We start from the raw sequence: 19,618 nt of genomic DNA on the forward strand, positions 1-19,618 counted from the left end.
ATTTGGTGAGAAATAAATAATCTAATTTCGCATTTTGAGTTTATCGCTCATCGATGTCATGCAAAATGTGTAATTGGTTTTTTACTATTCGCTCGTGACCCAGATGGCCGATTGATCTCAAACTTCTACAGGTTTGTGAGTTTATGTATATGGTTAATTACACATAGTGCTTACACTGCCAGAAACTGTTTTGTCGGTAAAACCAATTCTGTATTGTTCCTTTAGTTTGAGGGTGTTGTTTCCATTTAAAAGCTCCAAAGCCGTATATATATTTCAGCCGCTTTTTAAAATTGTCGTCCTGTTTTTATGGCAAAAAAGCTCATCTTTGTACTTGCTCCTGTGTCAAAATGTCTATTTTAAAGTTGGACTGTTTTGCCATGGAAGGGCACAAAGGCCTTTCCTATGAGGAGTTGTACATGTCTGTAGAAACATTTCAAGTGGTATCAAGGCAATGACATGGGGCAGTGGAGTCGATTGCCTCCATGTGCATGTAATAATAATAATATCAAAGTCTTATATAGCGCACGTATCTACGTAACAAGTTACTCAATGCGCTGAGTATATACAAACTTTCAGAAAGATAGGTTATTGCAGTGATAAATTCTGAAACCCTATTATTTAGCACCTTATAAGGGTTTACAAGGTGCTACTGCGCATACAGCAGCCACAGCAAGGAACACCGGGGCAACCCCTTCTTTTTTCGATAAGTGTACTGGGTTCTTTTACATTCGTTACACAACACATGTAGTGTCAGGCCTGCAAAGTTGTTGGCTTACAGGCCTTGAATTTCATTTTTTTAGCGGGCAAGGACATTTTAATTTTCAATGGGCACTTCCATTGAACAATCTTAAAGTCTGTGGGAAACTTTTGAAGGGGCACCAATGCCACCACCAGGGGCCTCCATTGCCTCCGTGACCCGCTGTGTAGTTTCAAGCCTGAAACTATTGCTTTCTTTCTTGAATTTGATTTGTAACTTTATCCTTTTAACTCCTTGATTAAACAGGGATATCAAACCAGACAATGTTCTCATCGATCGGACTGGTCACATCAAACTGGCCGATTTTGGATCATCAGCTAAGCTGTCTAAGGACACCAAGGTGAGTGTTAAAGGCAGTGGACACTATTGGTAATTACTCAAAATTATTACTAGCATAAAACCTTACTTGGTAATGAGTAATGGGGAGAGGTTGATAGTATAAAACATTGTGAGAAACGGCTGCCTTTGTAGTTTTTTGAGAAAGAAGTAATTTTCCGCGAGTTTGATTTTGAGACCTCAGATTTATAACTTGAGGTCTTGAAATCAAGCATCTGAAAGCACACAACTTCGTGTGATGCGGTGTTTTTTTCTTTCATTATTATCTCGCAACTTCGACGACCAATTGAGTTTACATTTTCACAGGTTTGTTATTTTATGCATATGTTGAGATACACCAAGTGAGAAGACTGGTCTTTGTAAATTACCAATTTTTATCTTTAGGCAGTTTCAAATAATAATAGACCACCTACTGTCTGACCACAGTCACAGATTTGCCTATGACCTCTTTGCTTTCTCTGTAAATTCCAACCATGTTATTGAATTTTAAGTTTTAAAATTTGTTCATGTACAAATGTTTCAATTTGGCCTCTGGCAGCGAATACAATTTTTATTTGTGGATAAACCATTTCAAATCTATCAAATAAAAAAAAATCAGTATCACCCATTTTGGTTTTGAATGATAGATAAACTATGCCAGCCTGCAATATGATACAATGTGTTGGATGCATGTACACAGTACACATATATTTCCACAGTATTGCACAGTTGTGTCACCAAACCCAACCTGTGCAGTTGAATCGTTTTGAACGTTCGTTGGAAGTGGTACCAAGAGTAAGAGGGTTTATGTTATTAATAAACTCAAATATAATGTACCACAAACAGAGCAACAGTGAGACAGTTGTTACAAAAGTACAACGTAAATGAGTTTTTATACAAATTGTACAGACCTCCCAGACAGCTTCGCTCCTCAAGTAAACCTGCTCCTGAACGCTCCAGGTTGCTTGCACCCCAGAAATGACCGCTCCTTTTCACATGCCAGGCCAACTCTTTGTAACAGTGAACCACTTCAACTGAGACTAAAGCCCAGTTCATACGTCCTGCGAATGCGAATGCGATACAAATGTTGATGTCACAAATTCGCAACAAATAATTCGCAGCAGTTCGCAGCAGTGTCATCATTGTTAAGACATGCAAAAAATAGTTAATGGCCTGACGTTTTCGACCCTAGCAGAGTCTTTCTCGAAGGCTTTAGCCTTCGAGAAAGACTCTGTAGCCTTCGAGAAAGACTCTGCTAGGGTCGAAACGTCAGGCCATTAACTATTTTTTGCATTTATCCCCTTTGTCCATTTGGTTGGTAAGTTGTTTGACACAGCTACTTCTATTTTCTCACTGTTAGACATGACGCACTAGAAATGTTCAATGTTATTATCTTTATTGTTATAATATTAAAAGGTATACGCCAAGATGCCTGTGGGGACACCAGACTACGTCGCCCCAGAGGTCTTGATGAGTATGAACAGCAACGAGGGCGTGTATGGTATCGAATGTGACTGGTGGTCTCTGGGTATTGTAGCCTTTGAGATGCTCTACGGGTACACGCCCTTCACTGAAGACTCCCTCGTTGTGACTTACAGCAATATTATGGACTTCAAGGTGAGTGCGTTAAAAAACCTTTTTAGCGTGATGATTCAAAAAACAAGTTAAATTCTCCCTCAGATTACCATACCAAAATAGATGTACAAGTTAACCTGCCTTTTCCATCCATTTGAGAGTAACTAAAAGCTAACCTTTATAATCAACTCAAATAACTTTAACTTCAACCCAACTTGAGATTGCTTCCAGAAACTTCACGGAGGCAACATAAGCAATGGGAGACTTTTGGGACGCTAGGTGGCAGCAGACTGACCAGGTAAATCCATTGTTCTTGGTTATGTGCGCACCATCTGAACTACGTAAACAATGGAACTTTATCTGGTAAGTCTGCTGCCAGCTAGATCAAGTTCAAGCGAGGGACTAAAATTTACCATTGGGAGATTTTGCCTGGTACCCAGGATGTATTGCATGCTTATGGAAACCATGTAATATTGACTAGTGGTTGACAAATAGTCACTACTCGAACTTGCCCTTTGCGTTCTTTTTATTGCCTCAATTCAACTGGCCATTGCCTTGGTGCCCTTTGTCTAATGTCCAGTGACCTTGTCAAGTGTTTATTTCATTAACAGAACAAGTTGACAATTCCTGCATCACCATCTGCCAGCGAGCACGCTAAGAGTTTTATTAAGGGTCTACTCGGTGATAAGACAACAAGGTTGGGTTACAAGGGACTAGGGTGCCATCCTTTCTTCAATAGTATAGAATGGACAACACTCAGACAGAGTAAGTATGTTAGATGAAGGAAAGTAGGACAAAAGAAGTTGATGGTCGCAGGGCTTGAAATTCACACTCGAACGCAGGCCTCTGGTTTTAGCGTCAGGCCATAGAATTACGACTGTACAAGTCCAGTTGTGATGTGTTTTTTGAAGGAACATTACAGAATTGGTTTTGCTAGCAAAACAGTTGCTGGCAGTGTAAGCACTTTATAAAATCCACCATATACATAAACTGACAAACCTGAAGAAATTTGAGATCGATTGGCCATCTGGGTCACGAGAGAATAGTGAGAAACCGATTATAAATTTTGCATTGCATCGATGCCAAAACAAAAATGAATAAATTGCTCACTGAGCAATAAACTCAAAACGCGAAATTACATTATTTATTTCTCATCAAATATGAAATTTCAGACAGAAATATTTCAAGGGATGTTTTCAACTATCATCATCATTAGACCCTGTAAGTTTATGTTAATCTGTGATCGTCACGATTTTTGTTTCTTACCATTTCTGTAACGTTAAACTCACTGCATTTTTATTCATACTGATAAATACAAATGTCTTCAATTCAGTTAAGTATTGAGTACCCATAAGAAAAATGAGATAAATCTTCTAAGATAAATCTTCTGAGATTTTTAATATAATCTATACACTTAAGTACAAAGTAATGCCACAAATGGAACCAGATTAAAGCGTACACCGTGAGTACATGTTGGTCATCCCTTGAATTCCATAAAGTGTTCCTCCTTTTTCTAAGGACCAAATATCACGCTTGTGTAGTCTAAAAGAGAGACCAATAACAGCAACCCATTGTTTACACTTTCTTCAAATCTCACCCTGATGTTTGTGTTCGTGTAGGTGTGCCGCCCTTTGTCCCTACAGTCACCAGCGTGGACGACACCTCAAACTTTGATGATTTTGATGCTGAGCCTCCCCACTCCAATATGAGTCTTGCGTCGAGTGAGCGTGGCTTCTCAGGACGGGACCTACCATTCATCGGCTTCACGTACACCAAGACGCTGGCCACTCATTCTGCTTTGGATAGCATCAAGTGAGAATAAAATATTTTGAGTTTCTTTTTGCGAATGTGATCCACTGCAAAAAAGTGCTCATGAATTATATTTTCATCATCATCAGTCAACATAGGCTGCTGCCGAAGATTAATTTTTTTCTGTTTTTTTGTTTGTTTTTACTTATTTTTTGTTATAAATATTTTGTATGTAAGCTTGGCATGTCTTATAAAAGCTTGGCAAGCCTTATATAAGCTTGGCAACAATAATGTACAACTACAATAATGTGTGATAAGCCTAGTTACTGGATTAATGGGTTTTCCTAAATGCGTCACGCGCGCTCACTTGACGTTACACGATCATTCTTACATCATGTAGTTTTTCAGCTCTCTTTTTTTAAGGGTCCACTCACAGGCTGCTCTTAGATGACAGCTGGATGGCGTCAATGTATTACTGTGAAAAGGTCAAATAACCTTTCCTGGGTTGTCTATTTCTATCCATATTTTTTTCCGACCAAATTGTAAAATATTGGTCAAATAATTTTTGTTTTCAGGAGTTCCGTGAGCCAGGAGTGTGCATCACCAATGACCAAGAGTAACCTGGAGCGTCGTCTGGCAGCCAAGACACAAGAACTACAAGCTATTCATAGTAAATACCATCACACTGAAGATTCACAGGCTGCTATGACCAAAAAGGTTAGTCAACATAGGCCCTTTATGAATTGACGGCTTCGGCTTTGGATTCGGCTCAGGCTAGCTTGGCCCCGCCGGTTGTTTTGACAATTGTGCGTGCCTTGCGTATACGCGCTCAGGGGTTCAGACGAAAGAACGGAGCCTCAAGCCGAATCCAAAGCCGAAGCAGTTGTTTTGAAAAGGGCCTTAATTTCCTTCAACAACAACAACAAAAATATGACATACATGCAGGCCTGATGCATCGTTCTTGAAATTGGCCGGGGCACCAAGGCGTTTTCTCCTTTTAAAGGGCACCTCTATCAGAGAATTGTTTATTTCTAATGAAACGTTTCATTGGGGCACTAAGGCAGTCATCGGGAGCATTGAGGCAATTGCCTCTGTGAAGCATCGGGCCTGTACATAGGCATGTGGGTTGTGTGTGTGGGTTGGGTGAAATATTGTCCCTGCAAACATTTAAGAATGACTTGGCATTGTTATATCTAAACTTGGTTTGTGGAATGATTTTGGGATCCCCAGAAGCCTGTAGTTTGTTTATCCCCTGGGTCAAATTTTAAGGTCATTATGACTAAAACAAAACAAAAATGTTGTCTGTGGGATAACTAAAAAAGGACTAGGCATTTTACCTCCAAACTTAAGGTGTGAGCTGGTCTTGTGATCCCACAAAGGCCTATTTTTGTTCACCTTCTAGGTCAAATCCCAAGAAACGGACTGGCTTGCGGGCATTTCTTTTTTACAAAATTTGTCTTGTTTTTTCTTTTTCACTATCAGTTATTTATTTGAAAACTTACAAGATGTTGGTGGTTTGTTTACAGGTGTCTGAGTTGCAGGGAGCTGTGAGAGAGAAGACACTGTCGCTGAAGGCCACTAAAGCAGAGAAAACAGAAATGGAGAAAGACTTAGCTCTAGCACACACTGAAATCACTGTAAGTACAAATTATCTTCAGCAGCAATGTCTAAACAAAATTAATAATAATTCATTTATTTATATTGCGTCTGTTCCATAAAATGTACACAAGAGCATAACAAAATAATTAGACAATGATTAAAAAGCTAACAACTATTAAAAGCAAGGAAATACCACAATAAAACACAATTATAAAAACAATATTAAGCAAAAACATTTTCTTACTAATGCAATAATTTCCAAGATACTTTATCAATGTGCCAAAAGGTTGGTCCAGACTCTTTGAACTGCCAGCCTAAGTTTGGTTTACTTAGAATAGTTTGAAATAACAGATATTCAAGACGGCAGTTTCCTAGTGGAGAGTTGGTTGTTTCCTTCCATTTGGGATATCCCATTGATGTGAAAAATATGAATGGAGCTACTCTCAAGGGTACTTGCAGGACAGGCATGTGATTTCACAGGATATTTCCTTATTTCAGAGTCTTTAAACTTTCTTGAAAGAAGTAAAGCAGTCACCAAAAGGAAAAAGAACCTGTATTTTTTTTTCTTGTGAGTCAGTGAACCTCCTGATTTGTAAAATCCGGGAGGTTCTTGGTATAGAATAAGGGGGACAGACAATTTTTCCATGATTTTCCACATTTATCAAATCGCATCCCTGGCATTACTAGCAGGAATATCATATTTGGTGTGCTGAATGTCAATTGTACCATGGTATAACACTTGAAATAGTACTAGAAACTATGTGAAGGGTGCTGGACCAAGTATAGATCCTTGAGGAACACCGATTGTTCATCAACTCTGATGATGCAGTGATGATACAAAAAGCTCAAGAACTGTGTTTCTTGTTTATGCACAGAATCTGAAGAGGATGTTGGAGTTGGAGAGATCACAGGTGAAGGCGTCAGACACCAAAGCTGTGGAGCTCCTGGGCCAGATTAGAAACACCAACAAGAAGACCACACAGCTCAAAGATGAACAATTCAGGTAACGGAACTCATAGCGCATGAAAAGAAAAAATAGCATCAATCTAGAAAGGAGTAACAGACAAGAAGAAAGAGGGAACAGTAAGATGAAAGGGAAATAAACAAAAGAAAAGACTACTGAAAAGCTGTTTGAAACAAATGAAATTTCAATCTGTCTTTAAATGTGTCCACGGTGCTACTATCCCGAATGTTTTAGGGCAACTGATTCCAAAACGGTCCAGCATGTGCAAAGGACATGTGTCCCCCCTCCCAGTTTGTTGGAGTTTTGGGGACAACAAGTAAGCCAGAATCCAAAGAAAGAAAACGCCTGGAAGGAACATAACGTTGGATGAAGGCCCGGTCCCACTGCAGCGATATTGATAACGATAACGACGCAAAGAGAATGCAGTCCATTGGTTGAATGAGCGTGTGCGTATTCTGCGTGGAGCAATTCAACCAATAGAATGCGTTCTCTTTGCGTCTTGATCGTTATCGTTGTCGCTGCAGTGTGACTCGGCGTTAAGACTAATATTATATTTATCTGATTGACTTTACAGGGCTGAGCTTGAGGAGCATCAGCAGGCCTTGTCTCAGATGGAGCTAGATCGCTACATGGCTACTCAACGAGGTACTAAGATGGAAGCAGATCTTAAGACGATTACTAAGGCGTGTGAAGATGCCAAGTCAAAGGTCATTGAGCTCCAGGCCAAATTAGCCAAGGTAAATATGTCGTACTAAACTCTCGCCGTTTTCAAACTCAAAATTCATTATAACATAATATTGATTTGTGAATAAATTTATTTTGAGATCTGGACATCAGGCATTCATAAAACATTCCCCCTTATTGTCAATTGTCCAACCTGGAGCAGTTATAAATGAGTACTTGCAAGGCGATGTTAATAAAATATTCTTCTTTGGACGTTTATCACTTTGACAGAGCAAAGAAGCCTCAAGACACCAAGTGAAGGAACTTCAGACCCAGCTTGATCAGGTACGTCGTTATATTAGTTAATATGGGAGTATAAGCTGCAAATGATTTGTGTATTCGAATGTTGAGAGTTGTTAAAGTGCACAATGTTTCTGTTGCATATGAAAGCAATGTTCCTAAGAACCCACTGTTAGCGAAATGTTTGAATAAACTGTGCCATTAAAGTGCATGACTGAGTTTTATTCGCACATTATTAAATCAAAGTCCGTTGGAACCCAAATAGAAGCGAGACTTGCAAAGCTATAAATTCATTCATTTTTGTTCTTCTTCACAAAAACACAAACAGAATTACTCTTTTGAGCTTCTTGCTTCTGACAAAGCAGATTTTATTCTATATTGATGAAAAGATTGGGTTCTCTTTATTTCTAAGCTATTTTCTCTTGGAAGTAAACAATTTTTTTAAACATGATTTTTCTCCTCTGCAAATCCTGTGGACAGATCTCGGCCGACAGCACTAAAGAAACGGCAGCACTCCGTAAGAAGCTCTCCAAAGCCGTGGAGTCTAGCAAAGAAGCAACCGAGCTGATGGCCAACCTACGCCAGGAGAAGAATAAACTTCACGACGAGCGTCGTATGAGTCGACTGCAGCGGGAATGCTGCCAGGATATGAGGCAGAAACTACAGGATGCCGAGGTGGGTTTACTATAAAGTATACATTGATGAAAATAGTATGCATGTGTTGTGTAGTTGAACTTGTGTAGTATAAATACATAATTTTATCTGTTTGTTTTTTTAAAAAGTAAATGGCGAGTATCCGCTTTTGGATTTCAAATAAATAAATATAATAAAATTACATCTAATGAAGCACAGATCAACACTCCCTGTGTTGCGTTTTGCAGGTATGCAACTTTTCCGCGGAATTCCGCATTAAAAAAAATTTTTTAAGCGTGAAAAATATTTAAAAAAATAAAATATTTTTAAGCCTAATATATGCCTGGCATTAACAGTGTACAACTACAGTTATTTAACATAAGCCTAGTACATGCTAAAAATGCACCTAAGAGCATAATAAACCTCAACATTTTCTAGGGTACCATTGTGGGTATCACGTCCCGTGGCGTTTCGGCTGCCTCGCTCCGCACTTGCATTTTCCTCTTTTTTTTTTCAACGGGCAGTTGCATGCCTGGTTTTGTAGTTGGAGTATACTGAGTGCAGGGTTGTGAATGCAGATGAATGAGACCTACGGCTTTACATCCAATCCGAAGGATGAAACAATAATGGTTCAGGTTAAGTGTCTTGCTTAAGGACACGAGTGTCAAGACAGGGACTTGAACCCACACACTGCTGATCAGGAACACCAGAGCTCGAATCTTCTCAAAAAGAAAAGAAGTTCGATGGAAATCTTGACGCGCGATCATAAAAAACAAAGTTCATAGGCCTCGGCGATGAGTATAAACTGACTTTTTGGATCGCGCGTCAACGTTTCCATCGCGCGACCATAGTGCAATCGACTATTAACCAGTCTTTACACTGTTGTATATAAGATGTTACGCATCGAAATAATAAAAATTCAGTTGAGAAACACAAGACCGCAAGACTTGTCCTGTCAAGAGTTTACTACCCGACGGTAAAATCACTAGTCTCAGATCTGCGCGAATTTGGAGCCCTTGTTTTGATGAAATTTTTGTTAATTATTTTTCCTTTTATTGTATAGGATTGCCAGAAATCTCTGGAGCATCGTCTACGTACCGTTGAGCAACGTGAATCCAGACTTATGGAGGAGGTACAGTCTAAGCATGGCCTGCACCAGAATCTCACTAAACAGATAATCGTAAGTCGCGGCAATAATATTAATAATATTAAGTTTTTATATAGCGCTTTCCCGCCCAAAGGGCTTCCCAAAGTGCTTTACATTATTACCCCTGGTCACTGGGCCTTAAATTATCCCTTAAACCATCTCAGATCCCTGGGGAGTATACAGCCTTGTGCAATTACATATGCGCTATGGCTACTTTGGCAACCAATGTGTATTCAATAGTGACGTAAACTTTTAATTGGAAGATTTTGGTGAACTACGACGAACCTTGAACTTAAAAAACTGACCAAAAGCTTATTCATAGCAGTCATTCATTGTTAGGTTTCGTGTTCACCTTGCAGGAGATTGAAGAGAAATACGAGGCTGCCCACGAGGAGCGCCAACGGCTTGAGAGAAGTTTACACAAGAAGGAAGCTGAGATGGAGCAGAGACTGAGGGTGAGTGTCTGTCATCTCGTAACTCACTAACCAATCATTGGACAGAATAGAGATTATGATCAGAGAACAGACTTTATGAGGTCAAGGAATTCCACCAATCGTTCATTTTAAAGTCACCCAAATCAAAAAGGGCCCTCACTGAGGCCAAAGGAGGCAAACGATTGGACGATAGCTGTTCTTTGTGTATAAAAACATGCATCTTACCTCAGCGCCCCAGTATCGTTTCCCATTTCGTGAGGGGGTCCATAGTAACCACTACAAATTCAGTACAAATAGGGCCAGTTTAATCGGCCCTGCCGATACACAGTTTGAAAACTGGGGTGTTTTAATGTGGGTAGGATCAAGGAATAATAATAACAAATTCTTATATAGCGCATTTCACAATAACCGTCTCAATGCGCTTTACATTAGTGCCCTGGTCATTGGGCCAATAACAATCCTTTTAATGTTTCTCAGCTCCCAGGGAGTATACAGCCGTTGCTGCGAGTTACCGCGCTCCAAGCTATTCATTCACATAAACCATCTCTGCCCTCACAGGTACCCATTTTACCCCTAGGTGGAGAGAAACAATGGTTAGTATAATAAGAATCCTTATTGGTGTTAATTGTAGGATCTGCAGCAGCAGCTTGAGATGTCCAAGAGGCAGCAGCAGCACATGGTAGACAGACATGTTGCTGGTGCATCCCAGCAGAGCCAAGTCAAGATTCAGGAACAAGATGCTGTAAGTAAAAATGTCTCCTATTGACCCATTTCACCTGACGTCATCATCAGAAAAATCTTGAATGCGCCATACTGGTGGGCAATTTCACTGTGCGTTTTCATATATAACTCTATGCATAGAGTATGCTGTGCGTTATGCAGTATGTGCATTATGTGCGTTATGCATTTTAGGCGACTCAGCGTTAATACACGTAAACCTAACTTGCCCACCAACATGGTGAGCGTGGCACCAGTCGCCGCATGTGACGCGCGTGCAAGGGGTCAATACTAACTCTTTCATGCACCGACCGGTCACACTAGCAAACAGTTTTTAAGTCCCTTCAGACAAATAAAGAACGCACGACCACACAGTTTTCAGAATGGGAAAGATGACTCTTGAGGGTGCTATTGTGACTTTAAAAAAAAATATTAATTTGGGGTTTATTCAGCATCCTTCACAAGGTGATGGTTTAAGCCCTTTTCACATTGTATCTATTATCTCGGTGGAATACAGCCCTGGGGAGGCCCTGGTACTTTTTTACCCCACGGTTACCTGGCGCTCTTTCTCACTGTGTCCTTATTCCAAGGGGTTCCGTTTGAATTTTTCAAGAATATCCCAAGGTTTTACCACTTAACCCCCTACTCTGGAGCAGCGGTGGCTATTTCCTGGGTTTGCCCATTTGCCAGGGCAGACCGGGGGCAGACAGGGGTAAAGCAATCACAGTGTGAAAAGGCTGGCCGTTATTCCCTAGGGGGCAACCCCAGGAACAGAGTAGTGTGAACACGGCTTTAGATAAATAGAGATGTTGGATTGAATGCATAACATGCTCGTCTTATTTCTTTCCAGACTATCACCATGCTACAAGGTAAAGTGGGCGTCTTGGAGAGACAGATTGAAGAGATGATGGATACCAAAGATGATAAACTACTCCAGGAGAGGAAAGAACTCAAGTAAGTTTCTTAGATACCCACAATCTTAGGACACCGAGGCCTATGTCAGTGTTCTCCCTTAGCAGTGGTCCACTGGCCAAATGGCAGTTAAAGCAACAGAGTCTCCCTGTTAGTCAATATCGTTGTTCGGGTGCCAGTCAGAAGCCATATCACCGTTAACTGCCGTGTAGCCAGGGATCGCACCAAAAATTACGATACAACCTGGGAAGTGGCAGCCATCTTTAGAACTTGCTTCATTGTTCGATCAAAATTTACCCACAGTACAGCGTTCCCCCTTAACAGTGGTCCGCTGGTCAAATCCCAGTGAAAACACCCGAGTACCAGACAAAATTCCCTCATGCTATGGTGGTTCAGCATGCTAGTCCAGTATGCATCCCTTTTTTCTACAAAAAGCTGGTGGACTAGTGAAATGTCAAGGTAACTGGTCCCGCTGGTCAGTTACTAAAAAACTTAAGAGCAAAGAAACTGTGTTATACTACAGAGTATTCTGGGCCCAATTTCATAAAGCCTGCAAGCACAAAAATTTGCTTAGCATGAAATTTCTTCCTTGATAAAAACAGGATTACCAACCAAATTTCCATTTGTTGCATATTGCTTGTTACTGGTATTCAGCTGTTGCCTGTTTTTCCTGAACATCACGTAGAAATTTGGTTGGTAATCCTGTTTTTATCAAGGACGAAATTTTATGCTTAGCAAATTTTTGTGCTTACAGGCTTTATGAAATTGGGCCCTATTGGTTCTTTAAGTGTCTAACTTGATGCTATTATTTGTAGGCGAGTTGGTGAGGAGAGGGTGGCCGATCTGCAGCAGGAGAAGTACTACCTGGAAACACAGCTGGGTAAAGTAGAATGTGAACTGAAGCAATCTCTCATCAACCAAGAGAGTCTCAAGAAGAGAATGAATGAACTACAAGAGCATCTTAATCAGGTATGATACACACATCATGGCTTGTGCCCAATCTGAAAGCTTGGCCCAACTGCAGTTGGGCAGGTTCCAACTATAGTTGGGTAGGTTGAACTTGAGTGTGCTCATGTAGTGCAGCTGCTAAGGTGAACAATTGTGCACTTTGTGGTAAAAGCATGAAATTTGCTATGATGGTTGGTATTGGGCTAATTAACAATTTAAGATCGGGACCCACCTTGGGTCTCGCCTATTTAGGGGCGGAGCCTCATTTGCATAAAAAGGGGGGTCTTTGATATAAATATTGGGCAAAATCATACTTAGAAAAATTTTTTTTTGTTCTTTTGACCAAAAATATAATTTTGAAAATCATAATTATAAGTGAGAACATAAAATTAGTGGAAAAAATGCCCATTTGTGGGCGGAGTTTCAATATTTCTAAAAGTGGGCGTTTTTAAAACAAAGTGTTACCTTCAGTGAACTATTACTGTTTTTTAATTGTTTTTTTTCAGCTGATTTATGTTATTTGAATAGAAATACTATACAAGAATACATTTTTTCCATTAGTTTACATAGTTTCTTTATTTCCCCCCTCTTTTGTGGGCGGGGCCAGAGTAGTAAACGAGGGTTCGCTAAATTACACACGTGTAATGATCACTAAGCTGTAGCATACTTGTCGGAATACTAAGTAGGTAACATGTACAGGGAAAAGGAAAAGTGGTGAGTTGGTATTTGATGAGGCCATTAGAGAGGCCATTGAAATCTACCAGTCTGACCCAAGTTAATGGGGGTTTAGGAAATGTGCTGTGGATAGAGGGTCGATATCCATTGGTCAGGAAGAGTAGGAGCCAAATGTCACTTAGCTGGAGGCTGATGTTTTGAAGAAGGGTGTCGTGCTGGTAACTTCAATGTCCTCTAATGCATTCGCGGTGCCAAGGCTTCTTGTTCTTATCGTGTCCACATACACTATATATTGTGTTTCAGCCAGAACTGGACACAGTTCCTAGCAAGAGCGTTGTACTCTGCATGCAAGGTCCTCAGTTCTGTATTCCTGCTCCGTAGTTTGTGGCTGTCTCTTACATATGCAGGTAACGTCTTCAGAGTCTTGATATCCCCACTTCTTGAGAGACACGTTGCACCGGCCAGTTGATGTTCTTAGTCTGTTGAGGCACTTCTATTCAGCCCAACCTGAGTCAGCATCAGGGGGGAGTTCTTCCGAAGCACTTATGTCCATGGATGTTCTAGGTGGAAGTTTACCAAGTCTCTCATGTCACATGGCAGTTCGAAGAGCCCCGGCTTCTGCACTTGGTTTGACTTTGTTGAGGAAGCTTTTCCTGGACCGAGTCTATTCTTAGCAGGTGTGTGGCTGAATTGAGGGTTTCGCTCGTGGTATGGCTATACCAGAAAGTTTGTACAGACTATCAGTTGGTGTTGGTCTGAGGCGTCCAGTGATGAGTCGGCATGTAGCATTGATGGCTAGATCAATTTTCTTAGCGTGGGTAGATCTTTCCCAGACTGGGCACGCATACTCTGCAGATGAATAACAAAGGGCTAAGGCTGTTGATCAAAGAGTGTCTGGACTGGCACTCCATCTTGTTCCAGTAAGTTTGTTGGCAATGTTGTTTCTTGCACAGACTTTGGCTTTGGTCTTCGCAACATGGGTCTTAAAGGAGAGGCAGCGGTCTAGGGTGACACCTAGATACACTGTATGGTCACAGTTTTCAAGAAGAGCCCCAGACCAGAAGACGTTCAGTTGGAATTTGGCTTCTCGATTACAGAGATAAAAGGCTGAATGAGAGTGATGACTTCTGCAGCACTATAGTCAATTCGGGGGTCGGTAAAAGAATCCCTCGTTTTATGATGAAGTTTCTTGTGAGCGGAAGGTATATTGGCCTTATGCCTGCTTGATGGAACATACACGGAAGAGTGAGTAGTGGTATGTGGTTGACCTTGGGTATGGGAACATATAGTTAAGTTTGGGGCGGCTTGGTGGTGTTAATCTGGTTGAAACTGTAGCTGTCCATACGATTGCGGTGACCCTACAATTGTCTTTAAAACTCCTCTGCAGAAAGTGACTGTCAAAATTGGGGCCAGAAACAATACGATCCACAATCTCACTGGTAAATTCTTGGTAGCAAATGCCGAAACACTTTGCTCATCGGCGCTAGCTGGGGGCTGAGTATTGTGATCAAGTTTAGAGAACCTCTCAAGCCTACTCGATATTCAACTGAACAGCACCATGAGGACCATCGCTGGTGCTGTTAGCTGCACAAAGACTGATTGGCTACCAGTCCTGAGTAAGGCAAATTTCCCTATTCAGATGATCCAAAGAGAGTGTGCCATATCAGTGATGGTTCTCTAAAGCTAAAGCAGAAGAGCGGCGCACGCAGTGGCAAGGTCCAGACGGCACAAGTTCCTGATGAAAAAGAATCGCACCATCCAGTTCCCGGGGATAGACCTTCCCAATGGTAAAGTGTACCTCCTGAACCGGTTCCGCACTAACTCGTCACTCCAACTAGCCAATTCTCTTCACTCTGACTCAATTAATCAACTGCAGAGACAGCAAGGGTCAGTCGCACTACGATCTCCTGTGTCGACGTCCTATAGAGCTTTGTGGTCGATTTCACTAGGCCAGGCAGTTGTTTACCTCAAGATGATCTTGGACAGCCTCTAGATATTTTCCAGCAAGGAGCTGGTGCTAGGCCTCCCCTGGAGTTACTGGCGATGCGAAGAGTGTTTTTAGCTGGGGTGTTGTCAGCCAGGCGAGCGATATGACAAAAGAAAGCAGAACGGCGGCATTGAATTACTCAGACTGGCAAACCCACAACTCCAACAGACCAACTCACAACTCCGACAAAGGCTATCCTGTCCTATATATTGAACACCATAGACACAAGTTGTAGGAACCATGAACAAGAGGGTGTGTTTAGATGCTAAGGTAATGAAGAAAGAAGAACTGGTGTACAACGGTCAATGTTGGTTATTTTTCATTGGAAACTGTGGTGGAGGCTGTTGTCTTGTTTCTTTGTGGTTGGGATCAGGCATAGACAGCTATTGCCAGACTGCCCTTGTCCCATGGTGAACACGGTGAACTTGATGCTTGGGTGTTGCTGGTTGAGGTATCTGTATAACATTTTGGGGGCTGATGGGTAGAGTCGGGCCACATCATCAGTTCCAATGAGCTCTTGTGGGAATTTGGAGAGGCAAAAACTGTGTAAGAATATTCAATATTAAGTCATCACTGCTGGTTTAATTTGTTTAGCACCCAATCGTTTACTCTCAAGAGGGAGCAAAGAAGTGCTGTGAGTAAAATGTAAACACTGTTACTGCAACTTAAAATGTAGAAATATTGTAATTAAATGTCTATACATGTATTTACACGGTTTTGCATGTACAGTACAACAACCAAGGGGCTAGAAATGGTTTTATTTTATCCCCACTTTCAAAAAATGTGACTCCCCCCACACAAGGGGGGGGGGGAAGACAGTAATTAATTTTTAAATAACTATTTTACTGTTATTATGTATTTTAGTATAAAAGCTATGAATGAGCAGAGAAAAGCAAATAATTTAGTCAAAATTAACTTATTACATTTTTTCTGCCCCCCCCACTTTCTTACAAATATGACTCCGCCCACTAAAGGGGCAGAAATCAAGACAGTTATTAATTTTAAAATAATTATTGAACTGTCATCATGTATTTTAGTCTAAAAGAAAGAGCAGAGAAAAGTAAATTTAGTCAAAATTAATATTATTACATTTTTACCCCCCTTCTTTCTTAAAAATATGACTCCGCCCACAAAATGGGCAGAATTCAAATAATTATTGAACTGTTATCATGTATTTTAGTCTAAAAAATTAGCCGAAATGTTTTTCAAATAGTCAAAACTGACATATTAAATTTTTTACCCCCACTTTCTTAAAACGTAGCCCCACCCCTAAAATGGGTGAGGTCCAAGATGGGTCCAAATCTTAAAATGATCTTTAGGGTGTATATAACGACTGTAGGAAGTTTCATGCTTTTACCACAAAGTGCACAATTTGTCCACATATGGGCCTTAGCAGCTGGACTAATGTGAGGGAGGGCCCAACTATTATTTGGACAGGATACTTAAGTTGGGACTACAAGAGCATCTCAATCAGGTAGGATACACACATCAATGTCTTGTGCCCAATCTGAAAGCTTGGCCCAACTGCAGTTGGGAACTATTGTTGGGGTAGGTTGAACTTGAGTGTGCTCATAGGTGGATAGGCCCAACTGTTATTTGGACAAGATACTTAAGTTGGAACTACATGAGCATCTCAATCAGTTATGACACAAACCTGGTGTTTCTGTTCAGCAGAGTGAGGGTTCGCGTCCTGGTTGTGACACTTATGTCCTTTTGATATGGGGCATAAAGCTGTAGGTCCTGTGTGTTGCGTAATGCTCGTAAAAGAACCCAGTGAACTTACAACTTAGCTAGTACCGCTGATTTCACAAAGACTAGAATAAGTATTGCCGTCTAGTTACCGATTCACAACTTATTGATATGTGCAATTCATAATCATAGACATTGTTTTAACGTTTGTATGACAGAGATTGGCTTTTACCAGTTTGGTGTTTATATCCCCTGTGGGAGTTTGCCGAGTTCTCTTGAAGGTAAGATCATCCAAACAAACAATTGTGTGATTTTTTAAGACTGTATTTCTCTTTTTAGATGACGGAGTACCAGGAGACAGAGCTTCATGAGGTACGTCAGCAATTGCGAGACGCCCACGCTACCACCCGGGACGCCAACCAAAACATCCAACGACTAGAAGATAGCCGAGCCATCCAGCAAGAAAAGGCAACTAAAGTGCAGATGAAGCTGGACTCGTACAAGCAAGAAGCGGAAGACAAGCTGCGACAAATACAGGTAGCTTCTTGAAGTTAACCCTCTGTATAAATCTCGCTCAGAGTTACATTTTCTTAATCTCACAGTTCAGTAGACTCCTTGCACAATGAGCAGTGCACTTGCACACACCTTTCCTGTCTGCTATTTTGGGAGTCAAAATCGTGATTTGACTCCCTAAATAATGGAAATGGTAGACGCTCATTGTCCATAGGTGCGTTTCGCGTTGTGTAAGGGCTCTATAGAAACTACATCAAAATGTGGCATGAGCTTCCTGTACAAAATTGCCAGCTCACTCACCTCATTCAAGTCGTTCCTTAAAGCTCACCTGTTAGGACTATAGACTGTATTAATATGACATCACCTTTGAAATATCTGCCCTACAACATGGCGTCTGTGCGCATTTGTGTGCGTGCATGTGCCGTAGAAATCAAACCAGGAATGTTGCGTGCTTTATTGATATATGCGTTTGGACGCGCATACGGTTTGCCCTACAAGATGGCGACTTTCATAGCAAAAAAAAAAAGGGTTATTCAATACAGTCTATTTTCCAATTCCGAATATTTTTCAAGTTCAATTGTTATTACTTCTTTCAGCAAGACAAGTCGGAGATCGAGGAGAAGTTTGAAACGCTCCGGAGTAGCTGCTCAGTCATAACGGACTTGGAGGAGCAATTAACGGAGACGTCTGAACGCTGCCAGGAGCTGATGCTGCAGAATACAGAGTTAGAGAATGAGATCGAAGGACTGAGGGAGGAGAAGAACGGACTTGAGACGGGGAAAGAGGAGATGGAGGAAGAACTTGGGGAGAAGAGGAGGACATGTGGGAACCAGGAACTGGTGAGTTATCAGATTGACTGCAGAATAAAATCATGAGAGAAGGTACAAAATTGTGATAGATAGTAGTTTGTGTACATCTTCATCAGGCCTGTGAAATCTCCGCTTTTAAGCGGATATCCGCTTTGTATTGACTGCACCAGTTTATTATTTCCTCTTTTGTTTAGTTCCAAATTAAAAAAACCCAAATATTTCCTGTCAGTTGATAGTAGTTATACAGCACACGCAAAGTTCGTATATCCTATTTACATGTGTGCAGTGTAAGTGAATCTACCGATATTCATTTGAACGTTGTGGTCTTTGCTGCCGTTTGTGAGTCGGTAAAACATAGTGCTGTGTCTACTGCGGATACAGCATATAGAAACCTGCATTGCCATTTCCCTTCATGTCCTGAATTGGCAATTTGTCAAGTTCCCAACTTTACCCTATTTAGATTTCTAAAATAAAACAGGTGTCTGTGTCATATTATTTTGTCAGACAAATTTACTGGAAAAGTTTACTCTCAAAATCAGCATCTCCTGAAATCAGCAACGGCCTTGCAGCCATTGATGCGACCCTGCAGTCTTACGAATTGACGCCTCTTTTCTCGGTTTTGGGAAATTATCGGTCTCTTAAAGGATGAACATCCAGATATGAATTAAGGACTGAGTCATGTATTAAAGGCAAGTTTTCTTTTTGTGACATTAGACTATCTCAATGTTGAAGTCATCTTGTGTGATGCTGGAGGAGCAGATCGTTGACATGGAAGCCTTGAATGATAAGATGGAAGAGAAAGAGACTGAGCTGAGACAAGAGAGAGACGGACTGGTCCAAGAGATCAATGAGAACGAGTTACAGCTACAGAAAACCACCCAGGCGCTGGAGTCTGAAAAACAAGCCAGGTAATGCACGGTACTGTATTACAAGCAAAGAAAATCAGATCAGGCAATTTTCTTGCAACCAATCTTAAAGAGGAAGGGAAAAGAGCAATTCAGTTTTCTGATGGTCTTACATTTTTCTGACCTCGCGTTAAAATGGTGTAAATTGCCATTGTATTTGATATTTGGTACCCTTCCAGTGCAACATTTGACATCAAAAACATGATGACATCATTCTGAGAAAAATGTACGGTTACGTTTTGGTTCATAACTGAAATTCAGCTGTTAAATTTTATCACATATGAACAATTTTTGCTTTTTGATCAACTTCTCTTATCCTGAGGATAG

General features: G+C 40.9%; 1 protein-coding gene across 1 annotated transcript in view; it reads left to right on the top strand.

Moving 5' to 3' along the window:
- LOC139938246 (citron Rho-interacting kinase-like) overlaps window positions 1-19,618 on the top strand; it is a 40,386-nt gene that overhangs the window by 6,343 nt on the left and 14,425 nt on the right. Inside the window, exons 5-22 of the mRNA XM_071933655.1 lie at window positions 1,004-1,097; window positions 2,489-2,689; window positions 3,259-3,412; window positions 4,267-4,459; window positions 4,972-5,113; window positions 5,923-6,033; window positions 6,871-6,998; window positions 7,534-7,696; window positions 7,914-7,967; window positions 8,403-8,597; window positions 9,619-9,735; window positions 10,062-10,157; window positions 10,768-10,878; window positions 11,704-11,807; window positions 12,581-12,734; window positions 17,404-17,601; window positions 18,174-18,416; window positions 19,101-19,294. Coding sequence (XP_071789756.1) covers window positions 1,004-1,097; window positions 2,489-2,689; window positions 3,259-3,412; window positions 4,267-4,459; window positions 4,972-5,113; window positions 5,923-6,033; window positions 6,871-6,998; window positions 7,534-7,696; window positions 7,914-7,967; window positions 8,403-8,597; window positions 9,619-9,735; window positions 10,062-10,157; window positions 10,768-10,878; window positions 11,704-11,807; window positions 12,581-12,734; window positions 17,404-17,601; window positions 18,174-18,416; window positions 19,101-19,294 — 2,652 coding nt within the window. The remainder of the gene's footprint in view (window positions 1-1,003; window positions 1,098-2,488; window positions 2,690-3,258; window positions 3,413-4,266; window positions 4,460-4,971; window positions 5,114-5,922; window positions 6,034-6,870; window positions 6,999-7,533; window positions 7,697-7,913; window positions 7,968-8,402; window positions 8,598-9,618; window positions 9,736-10,061; window positions 10,158-10,767; window positions 10,879-11,703; window positions 11,808-12,580; window positions 12,735-17,403; window positions 17,602-18,173; window positions 18,417-19,100; window positions 19,295-19,618) is intronic.

The sequence above is a fragment of the Asterias amurensis genome, chromosome 6 (assembly GCF_032118995.1).
Source record: "Asterias amurensis chromosome 6, ASM3211899v1".
In the NCBI taxonomy this organism is placed as follows: Eukaryota; Metazoa; Echinodermata; class Asteroidea; order Forcipulatida; family Asteriidae; genus Asterias; species Asterias amurensis.